Source organism: Ictidomys tridecemlineatus, chromosome 1, assembly GCF_052094955.1.
Source record: "Ictidomys tridecemlineatus isolate mIctTri1 chromosome 1, mIctTri1.hap1, whole genome shotgun sequence".
In the NCBI taxonomy this organism is placed as follows: domain Eukaryota; kingdom Metazoa; phylum Chordata; class Mammalia; order Rodentia; family Sciuridae; genus Ictidomys; species Ictidomys tridecemlineatus.
In genome coordinates this window covers 258,137,071-258,150,017 of record NC_135477.1, presented here as the reverse complement: position 1 = coordinate 258,150,017, position 12,947 = coordinate 258,137,071, and the positions used below count along the sequence as shown (strand labels likewise).

General features: G+C 49.6%; 1 protein-coding gene and 1 long non-coding RNA gene across 4 annotated transcripts in view; one reads left to right on the top strand and one right to left on the bottom strand.

The window, feature by feature from the left end:
• Positions 1-5,700: 5,700 nt before the first annotated feature.
• Positions 5,701-6,513, bottom strand: LOC120885629 (uncharacterized). The gene is made up of 2 exons (XR_005728346.2): positions 6,152-6,513; positions 5,701-5,994 (listed from the first exon to the last, which is right to left on the bottom strand). It is a non-coding gene; the product is annotated as an uncharacterized LOC120885629 (long non-coding RNA).
• Positions 6,514-6,624: 111 nt separating this feature from the next.
• The window catches only part of LOC110599108 (ubiquitin-conjugating enzyme E2Q-like protein 1), a 36,046-nt gene continuing 29,723 nt past the window's right edge, over positions 6,625-12,947 (top strand). For 2 of the 3 annotated variants that reach the window (XM_078018498.1, XM_078018499.1), the window contains exon 1: positions 6,625-7,986. In XM_078018498.1, the coding sequence (XP_077874624.1) occupies positions 7,201-7,986 (786 nt within the window). In that variant the 5' untranslated portion in view covers positions 6,625-7,200. The remainder of the gene's footprint in view (positions 7,987-12,947) is intronic. The other variant, XM_078018497.1, reaches the window with a different exon arrangement.

Sequence of the window (12,947 nt, the reverse complement as noted above, 5' to 3'; positions counted from 1 at the left end):
GTTTGCTTCACCACTCCATTCCTTCTTGGGTCCTGGAGGGCTTGAGCACTTTTGTGACTGATTGCCTGGATTCAATCTCTTCTGTTGAAACACTTGCCCTGTGCTCCTGATTGCACCCTGACTCATCCACAGCCCAGTAACAGGAGGGGGCTCAAAGACCAAGAAGACCAGTCAACTTTGACCTTCAGCTGGGTCACGGTGTCAGTGCCAGTGGCCAATTGGAAAATGGTTATTAGCATAAAGCCATAAAGCTGTAGCTTCACCCTGCCGTCATCAGCACAACTGTGGTGGCCTGGGGTGACAAACCCATTGGAAGGAAAGCTTTGGAGAGCACCTTCTGCACTGACCATTGAGGAACCAATGATGACAAAGCAGGGGGCTGCCACTGCTGACAGCAACTTGGAGAATTGTTTTTAAAGAAGAGACACAGAGCTGCAGCTATGACATATGACAGGAGAGAGGGGGCAGTCAGACTAGGGGAATGTCCTGTAGCAACCCTAAAATATCGTCACTCTCAGATCTGCTGGAAAACCCCCCCAAAATGTGATTCCTAGGGCTGGGGCTGGGGCTCAGTGGCAGAGTGCTAGCGTAGCAGGTGTGAGGCCCTGGGTTCCTCAACACCACACAAAAGGTAAGCAAATGAAATAAAGGTATTGTGTCCATTTATAACTAAAAATATAGATTTTTAAAATTTGATTCTTGAGGTTGCAGAATTATAAAGTGCCTTGAATTCACAGCCATATCGAACTTCTCCCATGAGAATTAGCATCGGTTGGAAATAAGTAGGACCCTGAGAATTGAAATGAGTCCATTTGCATAATTAAGAAGACCAGTTATTATGGTTAAATATGAGGTGTCTCTGGAAAGCTCATGTGAGACAATACAAGAACGTTCAGAGATGAAGATTGGGTTATGAGAGTCTTAACCTAATTAGTGCATTAATCCACTCATAGGGACTAACGGGATGGTACCCATAGGAGGGTAGGGTGTGGCTGGAGGAGTGGGTCACTGGGGGTGTGCCTTTGCAGTAGATATTTGTCCCTGGTGAGTGGAGAACTCTGTGCTTCCTGGTAGTCAGGTCCTGAGCTGATTTCCTCCACCATGCCCTTCTACCATGATGTTCTGCCTCACCTCAGGAGCAGAGTAACGGAGTTGGCCATCTACGGATGCAGACCTCTGAAACTGTGAGCCCCAAATAAACTTTTCCTCCTCTAAAATTGTTCTTGTCAGGTCTTTTGGTCAAAGTGACAGAAAAGTTGACTAAAACAGCAATCCTCCCTTGCTTCAGCCCCTGTGCTAAGTGTATCCCAGGAAGACACCTTGCGAAGAATTCTTGCATCCATGAGGGGCTGAACGCCATGTCTGATCTAAAAGGGAGACAGCTCACACACCCAAGGAATGGTGGGGTGGCATTAATGTACTCTATCAGCAGTCTGTGTCCCCGTTGGAAGGGGAAGAGGGGAGAGACAGTGGCCAAGGAAAAGCCTAAAAAAAAGCTCATGCACGAGTGATCTGAAGTCCATTTTATGGGTTCATTCTCTAGAATCAAGCTATTAAAATCCCACTTCGAGGAGGATGAGATCATCAGTTAAGGGCCTCTGCCACACACATCAGGCCAAGGGATGGGGAACTAGCATCCCTAGCAGCAGGTTGACCTTGACTTAACTGCAGTGAGCCTGGAAGAAAGCCATTTGACCAAGCTGTCATATGGGATTTTAAATCTTATATGGTTTCCTAGCAATATTTATGTTTTAGGATAACATGGCTCATATTAGTTAGAGCCCTGGTTAGTTTGCTTTAAGAAAAAGGAATCCAGAGGATCAAATAAGAAGATTATTTCTCTCCTATGTAATAGGACAGGGTGGTTAACACAGAGCCTCCACGGTGACCCAACAATGCCTTTTCCAGATTCTGGAAATAACTGTACTTAAATAGCCTGGAAATTGTATTCTAAGTTTTACTCAGACCTCGGGTCACACTTAGATACAAAGTAGCCCACAGAATGTCATCTGTGGCTGAATAGCACTTGTGGGCTTAAACTCACTTGAAAAAAAACAGGTGCAAGCTGAAGTCTTTACCCGGTGTACTTCCCTCTAAGTCCAGCACCAATCCTTCCCCACACTGCGCTGCTGCCAGCTTTGGCTAACTGACCCAAGCCAGTGAGGCGAGAAAACCCACTTTCCCTGCTGAGTTAGGTAGGGATGGAAAAGAGCAAACAGGTGGTCACTGAAGCAGAGACTTTGAGAAGCAAGGTGAAGCATGAGGACACGTGAGTTGGGGTAGGGGTCAACGACAGCAAATGAAAGGAGCTAGGAGAGCGTGCCGGGCATTATTCCCAACAAGGGCAGTCTAACTTGGCCAGACGTCCTGGGTTAAAGGAAACAAAGTCATTTTGTTGCAACCAAAGGGAATGTACCCTGTCACACGAAGACTCTCTAGGAGGTCAGAAATCTGATTCGAAGGCTGCTACACAGCCTGGAACGTCATCTAGATCACAACACTGAAGCATCCCAACGAAGAAGCCCGCTCCAGCCCGGGTCCAACCTCTAGATGGAACCATGAACCTGAGCTTCAGAGCTGCCTCAGGAAGCTGGGCAGGGCTCCTCCACCCACTCACCCAGAACTAGCCCCCTTCAGGCTTTCCTCTTCCACCTTGAAGTTCTGATAGGCTGAGACAGGTCACCTGCGATGCCTGGCTGCAAGGCCATCTGGGAAAGTGAGTTCCTGCTTTCCTGGAGGCCAGGACCATAAGAGTTGTATCAGTCATCCACCCTTGGATTGCCAACTGTCCCAAAGCATGGTAGCCATGCATTTGCCACATTATCTTGGGCCTGCTTAATTTCTCTGTGCTTTGGTTTACAGAATTATAAGGAAGGGAAAGACACAGGACTTACTTAATAGGATTGTCATGAAGATAAACAGGTCTGTGTGGATGGCGCTTCAGATACGGAATGTGCCTTCCAGTCACAGGCTTTGCTGATGGAGAAATGAGTGGTTTAATGTGTCCTGTGACCTTGTAATGATACAGATCCACACAGACAATGTTTTTCAACATCGACAGTGACTTTAACAATCTACTTCAAGAAAACAAACTATGTGCATGAATTTTGGTCAGATATTTTCTTATACAAAGTGGGCAAATTTATTTATTTACTTGTTTTATTTTTGGTACTGTGGATTGAACCCAGGGGCACTTTACCATTGATCTATATATATATGCTTGACCTTCTTTTTTTTTTTTTTTTTTTTTTTTTGAGACAGGGTCATACAAAGTTGACCCTGGGGTTCGCACTAAGTTGCTAGGCTGGCCTCAAATTGGCAACCCTCTTGCCTCTACTTTCAGAGTTACTGAGATTATTGGTGTGTACCACCCTTCCTAGCTCTGGGACAGATATTTTGAGGTGGAATGGTGTTTTGGTGACCTTATGAGATTGGTGCTCATTGGAAACAGGATGAACCAAAATAATGGGGAGATGTTCCTTTGAGGCAAAGTACATGGAAAAACACTAGTTCTGCCTTTTTATCAAAACTGCAACTGGAGAGAGCTAGTATCTGGGAACACTGATTAAATGCTCTTGGGAGAAGCCTTTGGCAGGTACAACTCAAGGCTCAAGTGACCACCTATTGTAGACACCTCCCTTCTTCCCTTCCTACCTCCCTTCCTTCTTTTCTTGCTTGATTGGTTCAGGCTCTGGCTGCAGATTCCCTAACAATCTTTTTCCCCAACCCCTAGTTGAAACCCATAGTTGTCCTTAGAGATTTTTTTTTTTTATCTAAATGCACTGTATTCAACTACGACAAAGTTGTTAACTTAATCTTTAATGTAACTTTTTTTTTATCACAACTGTAACACATTCCTTTTACGAATGTTTGAAACTCAAGTAAAAAGGAATAATTGTAACAACAAAAGATAATCCATCACACTGTGGGTCCAGGTACATATCTGTTCATTCCTCTGGTGAGACAGAACTTTCTGTGATCTTGAGAAAGGAAAAGAAGAACTTATGGACCACACAGGTCTTCTGCCCACCCTGACTGTCCTGCAGGTGAAGTGACATTTGGATTCATGTGCTGGCAGCTGAGAATAACCCACTATTTTAATGTAACAAGAGTTACCATTCAAAATATTTTCCTTCTAGACTTTTCCTTACTTTTACCATAGTTTTATATAATGGTAGCAACAATCGGGGTACGATCTTGAACTCTGCTTTCTCATTTAAAATTAAGTAGATCATAAATATTTCCATGTTTCATGTAATCTTCATAACTATAATATTGTTGCTGTATAATATACTTTTAAGTGGACTAGGTATAATTTTCTTGACACTTTGACTATTGTTTAAACGTTGGTTGTTTCTCATTTTTAACATTTGGCTTTAGCCTTTTAAAGAGTTGATCCAGGAGTCTATGTTTTAGATAGAAAGATAACCTGTGAGATGCCACCATCCCCCTGGGTCAACCTGTCCTGATTGCACCTCTTATCTCAGCATCAGAATTAATCAGGCTCCTCTCACTTTCAAACAATATTTACAACCAGAAAGAAGTTATACAATCACTGTTATTAGCCTGTTTTCTATTGCTACAATGAAATATCTGAAGCTGGGTAATTGTAAAGAAATGTGGTTTGTTTGGCTCACAGTTTGGGAGGCTGGAAGTACAGATAGCATGGCACCCGCTTTTCTGAGAGCTCCTCAGATGTGGCATATCATAGCAGGTAGCTCCTGGTGGAAGGAAGAGGAGACTGCATGGGAAGACAGAAAGCCAAAGAGCAGGGAGGGCCAGTACTGACCTCCCACTAGGCCCCACCTCTTACAAGTCCTAACCCCAACCCTAACCCTAACCCTGGATGGATCTGAGGTGGAGCAGCTGGTAGGGCAGTTGATCAACAGCAAGTACAGGGTCTGGAGGCAGTGGGTCCCCATGTGCAGGTCCAGCTGAGCCTTCCTTCCCAGCACATGGCTGAGCTGGGCCAGCTGCAAGGCCTCTTTGAAATTCAGTTTCTTCACCATATTGATGAATCTGATAAAACCTGCGAGGCTTCCATGGAAGTTAAATAATAAAACACGGAATGACTGCTTCTCCTTCGATATCAGCTTTCAACCTTGTCTTATGCCCTTTCCTTATGTCAAATGAACTCACAGGACTTTGCAAGTAGACACTGTCATCTTCCCTCTCGCCCTATCTTAAATCACACATACACATTGCATAGGATAAGGTCACAAAATAAAAAGAAAGCCCCCTGAGATCAGGACACACAGACCCTGGGTGTGCTTCAGGTGAGAGTCCACTGCCCCTCAGGTCTGCTTTGTTACCACACTGCCTTCAATCACACCATCTGAACAACAAGGGTTGCACCTGTCTCCTGGTCACTCCTTCTCCTTCACCACAAGTTCAACTCTCTCCTGTTAGACATCCCCAAGAGACAGGACCCCACATTCTCTAGGCCCAAAGCAGTGTTTTTTTTTTACAGTGAATTTTTCTAATGATTTGGAAAAAATGAAAATGTTAAAAGATATCAAATACAAAAAGTCAACACACTTTCCAGAGAAACTGGAAGAGTCTCCCGAAATTAAAAGCCAAACCTCCTAAGGGGTGGGGGTTAGAATTTAAGCCATTTCAGTTTTAGGTTCATGATGGTGTTTCCTGTGTGTCCTAGATTTCACCCTTGCACAGTGAAAGGGCCACGCACCACCGTGAATGTGCCAGAATTCTCAGGACCTTCCAGCTTCTGGGGGTCTGAACTCACTTTTTTTTTTATTTCACCAGATTAAAAATAAGATTTTCAGCGGGTTAATGAAAGAGAGGAAAGGGAGGACCCAGAGGCTCAGGTCGAAGGCAGAACTCCCGCTCCTCCAGCGGTGGTAAGGTCAGCCGCGAGTAGGGCACTCCGGGGCGCAGACCCGGCTGCTCGCGGCTCCGGGGGTCTGATGTGCTTCTCCGCAGCTGAAAACGAGCCACTGGGCACACGGCTTGACGGTCCCTTCCTCCGGAGACCTGCCGCAGAACACTCAACCTCAGGCAGGAGGAGTGGAGCGGGCCAAGGAGGGGGAATGAGCTAGCGAAACGTCCACCTTTACCGGAGTCGTGACTCCAGGGTCCGTTCTTTAGGAGGTTTGCGGCTGGCATCCCGCCCCCCCGCCCCCCCGCTAACCCTGATTCTTTGAAGGATCCTTATGAAAAGTGTCCCGCCGCGGGTTTCTGGCCCCGACCGCCCAAATCGGCTATGCGGGAACACTGGTCTCCATCTGAAGGAATCAATAAACAGGTTGCTCTCGGCCCTTCCCCTCTGGGCTGCTGTAAGGAGGTTAAATGGGGCCTGCGGCTCGGGCTGGGGTCCACAGCCATCCCGGATTAGGCACAGACCGACCCGTGGCCTCGCAGACCCCTTGAGCGCGCGCAGACAGTCCCCTCCCCGCGAGCCCCTCCCTCGCGGCCCCTGCGGGCTTGGGGCTGCGAGCCCACCGCGCCGCTCTCCCGAGCCGGAGTCCGGCGGGCCGGGCGCGCACCGCTGTCTCCCCCCAGCGGCCGAGCGCGTGTCGCCGCGGGAGCCGGGCGGCGGGGGTGGCACGGCGCAGGCAAGCCCGCGGCTCCGCCCCGCGCCCCCCCCCCCCGCGGCCGGCAGTGCCGCCCCCTCGCGCCGCGCTCGCCTCAGACGGAGCAGCCGCCTCTGCAATGTCAGCAGCCGCAGCGGCGGCGGCGGCGGCGACACGAGCGGCAGTGGCCCGGGCCCCGCGGTAGCCGCCAGAGCGGCACAGCCGGGCAGACGCTCACGGTCGGAGCCCACGGCCATCCCGCTGCCTCCGGGGCGCTGCGGGCGACTCTGCGCGCCCCAGCGCGGCGCTGGACTCGGGGCCAGCCGCGCTGCGGCCGCGCACAAAGGACCGTGGACACTGGGAATCCGAGGGCTGCGTCCAGGGACCGGCCCAGAGACGGCTAGCGGCGCCGCGTCTCCTCCACACCTCCTTCGGCGGCCAGAGCCAGAGCCGGAGCGGGCCCCGTCATATGACAGCGGCGACACAGCAGCCTGTGAGCCCCCGTGCCGCCCGCTCCGCTGCACCAAGGCCGCTGGCGCCTGGGGTGACCCGCGCCGCACCCCACTGAGTGGTCGCCGGTAGCCGCCGCCCCGCGACCCCCGCGTCCCGGCTCGCGGGCTCCGGGGGCAGGAGTCCAGGGAAGCCCCCAGCCGGCGCCGAGCCTAAAATGGCCACGCTGCTCCGTAAAATCGGGCTCATCCGCCTGCACAACCGGGACACCGAGGACCCCAAGCACCACCACAACCACCGCGGCGGCGGCGGCGGCCAGCAGAGCGCGTCGCTGCGCGGCAAAGGCGGCGCCAAGAGCGGCGGCCACAAGCAGCAGCAGCAGCAGCAGCAGCACCCCGGGGGCGCGGGCGACTCGAGCCCGGGGCCCGGCAAGGGCAAGGGCAAGCGCGCAGCGGAGCTGGCCCCGCGCGACAAGCCGCCGCAGCCGGCAGCGGGGGCGGCGGGGGCAGCGGGCGCCGGGGGCCCCCGGGAGCGGGCAGCGGGCGCCAGGGCGGGGCCGGGCCCCGCAGTAGCAGCGGCGGCGGCGGGCGGCAGCCTGGTGCCCGCCGCGCGCCAGCAGCACTGCACGCAGGTGCGCAGCCGGCGGCTCATGAAGGAGCTGCAGGACATCGCGCGCCTCAGCGACCGCTTCATCTCCGTGGAGCTGGTGGACGAGAGCCTCTTCGACTGGAACGTGAAGCTGCACCAGGTGGACAAGGACTCGGTGCTGTGGCAGGACATGAAGGAGACCAACACTGAGTTCATCCTGCTCAACCTCACCTTCCCCGACAACTTCCCCTTCTCGCCACCCTTCATGCGGGTGCTCAGCCCGCGCCTGGAGAACGGCTACGTGCTGGACGGCGGCGCCATCTGCATGGAGCTGCTCACGCCGCGCGGCTGGTCCAGCGCCTACACAGTGGAGGCCGTCATGCGCCAGTTCGCCGCCAGCCTGGTCAAGGGCCAGGTAAGGCCCGCGGAGGGGGGCGGGGGGCCTGGGGACACGGGGCGGCGATGCGGCGATCCGACCCCTAGGGCCTGGTACACCCCGCCCGGGATGGGAGACCAGGGATGGGGCCTCTGGCCACCTTGCTCCTGGCCTAGGGCTACTTGTGCGGGTCTGGCTCTTTCTGAATAAACCTCCCAGGGAGTCTTTCTGAATATATCTCCCCCAGGGAGGGATACTCCTGAGCGCCTCTGCCTCTTTTCCCTGATAGATTCTTCCTTTCCCTGTGTCTCCATCCTGTTGCTCCTGTCCCCTGCCTGGCCCTGTTAGTGTCTCTGGTCTCTCTAGCTTGCCCATTCATTCTCATTCTCATTCATTCTCTCTCTCTCTCTCTCTCTCTCTCTCTCTCTCTCTCTCTCTCTCTCTCTCTCTCTCTCTCTCTCTCCCTCTCCCTCTCTCCCTCTCTCTCCCTCCCTCCCTCCCTCCCATGTCCTCTCCCCTTTCTCTTCTATTCCTTCTTGCCCTTAACCTCTCCTGTTCTCCCCCATCTGCCCTCCCTTCCCCTTCTCCACCCTCTAGAGTCGCCCCCTTCTCCTTGCCCTCCCCCTTTTCTCTCCCTCTCCATCCTGTCCACTCAACCCATCTTATGCCCCTGAATCTATGAAGGTGGGAACTTCTTGTGTAGCGTGACCTAGGCATCTGTCCCAGCATATTGCCTCCTCCTGCCCCCCCCCCAACACAGAGGTTTCTCCTCTGGCCTTTCTGAGAGCCAGCTGCCTGCAGGTGACCCCTCTCCACTGCTCTCTCCTTCTTAGCATCCCCTGTAAAGATGTGTTCTTGAGAAATTTCTCTAGAGAGAGGCAAAAGTGTGGTTTGAGCCCTTCCTTAAGTGACTCGGCCAGACCCCATCAAGGCAATGTCTGCAGTCCCTAGCCAGTCTCCCTTCCTGCCTGGTACCTGCTCCCTTCCAGAACCTCTGGGGTAGCCCTCCAAGTCTTGGTCTCTTTTAAACCCTTTTTTCCTTGTCCCCAGGGTGGAGGTTGGGTGTTGACAAGGCTAAAGAATTTAACTAAACTCAGAGAGGAAGGCTAAGCAGGTCACCTGAGCCTTCTCCCCTATTGTACCAGGGGACTGCTTTATGGGAAAGAAGCCCCAGAGTGCAGGAAAGCAGAGAACGGATTTTCTGATGTGGTCCTGCCTGGCTGCAGGCAGGGGCCTCTGGTTTTATCTTCCCAACTATATGTTCAAATTCTGAGGTGTCCTCCTGAAATAATATTAAACATTATTGGATAAAATAATATTTCCGTAGGTGTCTTTTGGAGAATCCTTGTTTTCTTAAAAAAGACCCTGAATGACCTCCTGTGGTCTTTATACAGTCTTCTTATCAGAGAGATCAGTTCTTCCCGTTGCTGCCTCTGACCCCTTCACTGCAGGGGGTTTCACACTAATCAAAAGATGCTTGTTCTGCCAATTTCACTAGAGGTGGAACCCCTGGGATTCCAAACAAATAGCATCCCAACTCCAGCAGAGAAGGTCACTTAATTCTTATCTTTTCTAGGGCCTAGGTTTTACCTATTTCTTGAATTAGGGATAGGATGGCTATAACAGCTCTAGAAAGACAGCTTTAACTGAGCAAGGCTTGATGCTTTAATGTCAAAGCATCTTCCTCATCATATAGTGGAATGTTGGGTCCACTGCAAGGTGCATGTGATTGAATACAAGCCATTGGATCTCAGTTTATTTAGCAAGCACGATTTGTATACAAGTATAGAAAAATATTCTACAGAAATGCCTTGTTGTTCATTTCAGTGTACATAATCAGAATTCTTTGGACCTGTTATTGTCTTTCATTCTTCATAGGAAATATGTCTTTGAAGTCAGAGGCAGAGAATTGTAATTTTTCCCTATAGAATCACAGAGTCGAATCCTAACATTTTAGACTTGGGGCATCTTAAACTGCAGCCTTCATTCTGGAACAGGGAAAAAAGATTTAAACAAGAAATGAAACAGTTGTTTTTAAAAAGAGAAATATCTTAGTAGATTAAATGTTTTTTTTTCTATTTCTACATTGATGCTATGAATGAAAACTGTCTTATTGGCAACCTTAAGCTTCTCTTAAAATAGACGAGTCTTGGTGTGTACATTCACTTTCTTTGTAATCAAAATTGAGAGCCAAGCATTCAGTTTGCAAATCAGAGGCTTCAGTATTGAAAACAATTATCAACATTTTTATGTATTTGATAAAATCTTAACTGGACTCAGCTTCTCCCACCTAGCATGTTGTATTACATTTAAATATTGACATTTGGAATGATGTTTAAAGCTCAGCATTTTTAAAAATATCAGTGCAATTTCTTTGCATTTTCCATGCTGGTTTCAACCAACATACAGTTCTCCAAAAGAGAGTAAGGTGTGGTATTCATGAAATTGCCAAAATGCAAAGAAAGGATTGAAGAACTTGGACCATCATTTATGTTTTAGGGTTTCATGCACAGAAGGACATGGTAGTGTCTCAGGTAACCTCAGTGTCAGGTGCCTTTGAGTCCCTGTGCAATTTCACTACTTGTAGGTTGTTCACTGTGCATAAAGCAATTGCCAGATTATTTCCATAGTTAAAGGTAATGTGCTTTGGGAAAGCAATCAAAATACCTGCTCAGGTGTTGAAAGCGCTGGGATGCTATCAAACCAATAATTACTTTAAAAGAAAGAGTTGTAATATGGAAGTTATGTTCCTCTGTTAGTTGGGATTTCTTTTTTAGGACCCATTCTCTTAAGCTGCAAAGTTAGAAAAGGCATGTTTTCCTCTTTCCTATAGGAAAACACTTACCTTATCTCAACTCTGAATTAAATACACCCTGCTTTTATATCTTTAGAGAAACCTCAAAACAATTTTAAGATTTCATGTGTAATACTGCAAAAATATCTGCTTGGCAGCTTTGTATACAAAAGTTTAGATTTATCACGTAATATGAGAAATTCAGTCATTTCATGAAGATTTTTACCTGACTGAATCTTGGCCCCACATGATCAACATCTCTTTCCTGTTGTGGTATGAATTTTGGCTGTTTTAAATTAAAGGATTGTATAGATTTCTTATGATAATTTCTCTGTAGAAGTAGTGACGCGATCCTCTCATCTGTGACTAAACCTTCTTTCCTAAACAGAGGCGTTTTATTCTGTTTAGTTGAAATGAATAATCCTTGGGCCTGTAAAATGAACTGGGAAAATGTTACAAGTATCCTGTTGGACCATCATTTGTATCTTTTATCATTTACTGAGACAAAAGATTATAATTCATAGTTTTCATGTGGGATTTTTGACATTGAAAAGTGTAAGATTTATGTCTTAAAGCTAAAGGAAACTCAGCAGACAGTGGACCCTACAGAAGTTCCAATCCCAGAGTACCGAGAGCAAACTGTAAACCTGGACAAGCGAGCACAGCCTGGTGGGGTCCTGGCTTCTTCTCCGGGGGTGGGACACAGGATGGCAGCATGAGTGGCCAGCCACCCTGCCCTTGCAGCTGTGTGAGCAGCAGGGACCAAAAAAAACCACTTGACTGTGCACTGACTCACTGTTGTGCTTTCTCACCTGCACACCTCCTGAGTGTCCCCCTTTTAATTAATTAGACATTGCTAGCGGCAAGGAACCAGATGGCAGCTGAGTGACAGTTCCTCACTCCTCCCTGTCCCTCAGAACTAACCCTACCAGCCAGGACACAGTGCTGATTACAATGGTGTCAGCCCGCAGATAGCATTTCCCACCGGCTTGTGCCAAGCTCGGGGCCAGCTGAGCGTGCAGCGTGCTCAGCCTCCCTGGGTGCCCTTCTGTGGATGGTCATTGTACAGAAAGGAAATTGCAGCGCCACAGAGTCAGGCTGACTTCCTACGGCTTGAAGTCCTCCAGCAGGAGCAAAAGCTACCCAGAGGGCACAGTCAAGCCCAGGCCTCCCAGGCACCTTGCTGTTTCCAGGCAGTCCTTTGTTCACTGTGACCTGAATGACAATCACTGTATCCACAGAGAAAAGACACAGGCCAGCCATCAGCAGAAGATTCACAGAATGGCGGGAGTAAAACATCCCCGCGTCTTAGTTTGAATTAAAAATTAGTAAGGATTGCAGGGCAGTCATGTTGACTTAACAGCACTGGTTCCTGGAGTTTTATTAACAAAGAAGAGTGACGGATATCACCATCTGTCTGTGTGTGATGGTGAGCAAAGGGCCGGCAGCTCAGCCTTGTTCAGGGATGTTGTACGCACCAAGGTCGGCTTTAGCACTTTCAGTCTACACTGCAGTGTCACAGAGAACCGTGCACGTGAGCACGCACACACAAGACACAAGGAAAGCCCCTTTCCAGAAGGCCCTCCACGTTCAAGACCTGGAAGCAGCACTTGACCCGGGACTATAAAATTACCACATCTTCTGGTCAAGAGCAGAAGACAATCAGCCCTCTGAACTCCTGAAATCTGTGGGCTTCTAACCTGCTACAACTGACACAGAAGTTCTAAAAGCACTGTGTTAGTTTGCTGGAGCTGCTGTACTAAAGGACTAGAGACTGGCTCTCACAGCTCTGGAGGCTGGAAATCCAAGATCCAGGTGTGAGCGGGGCTGGCTTCCCTGCATGCTCACCTGATTGTCTTTGTCCTCATCTCCTCTTCTTAGTAGGACACCAGTACTGTGAGGTTAGGACCACCCTCATGACCTTGATTTAAGTTGATTTAAAGACCCCATCTTCAAGTAAAGTCCCACTCTGGCTCCTGAGGACTGAGCACCGAGCATATGAATTGGGAGGAAGGAATCAACAGCACCAGCAGAGCATTAGCCAAGACCACATCCTGTTCCTCTAGAGCTGTTGCTGGTTTGAAAACCAAGTCCTCGGTGAAGCCTCATTCAGGTGGGGAGGCACAGGAGGCTCAGCTCACCTGCAGGTGGGAGCAGAGAAACTCAGGTGTTTAGAGGGAACTGGGGACAGCTAGAGTGCAAACAG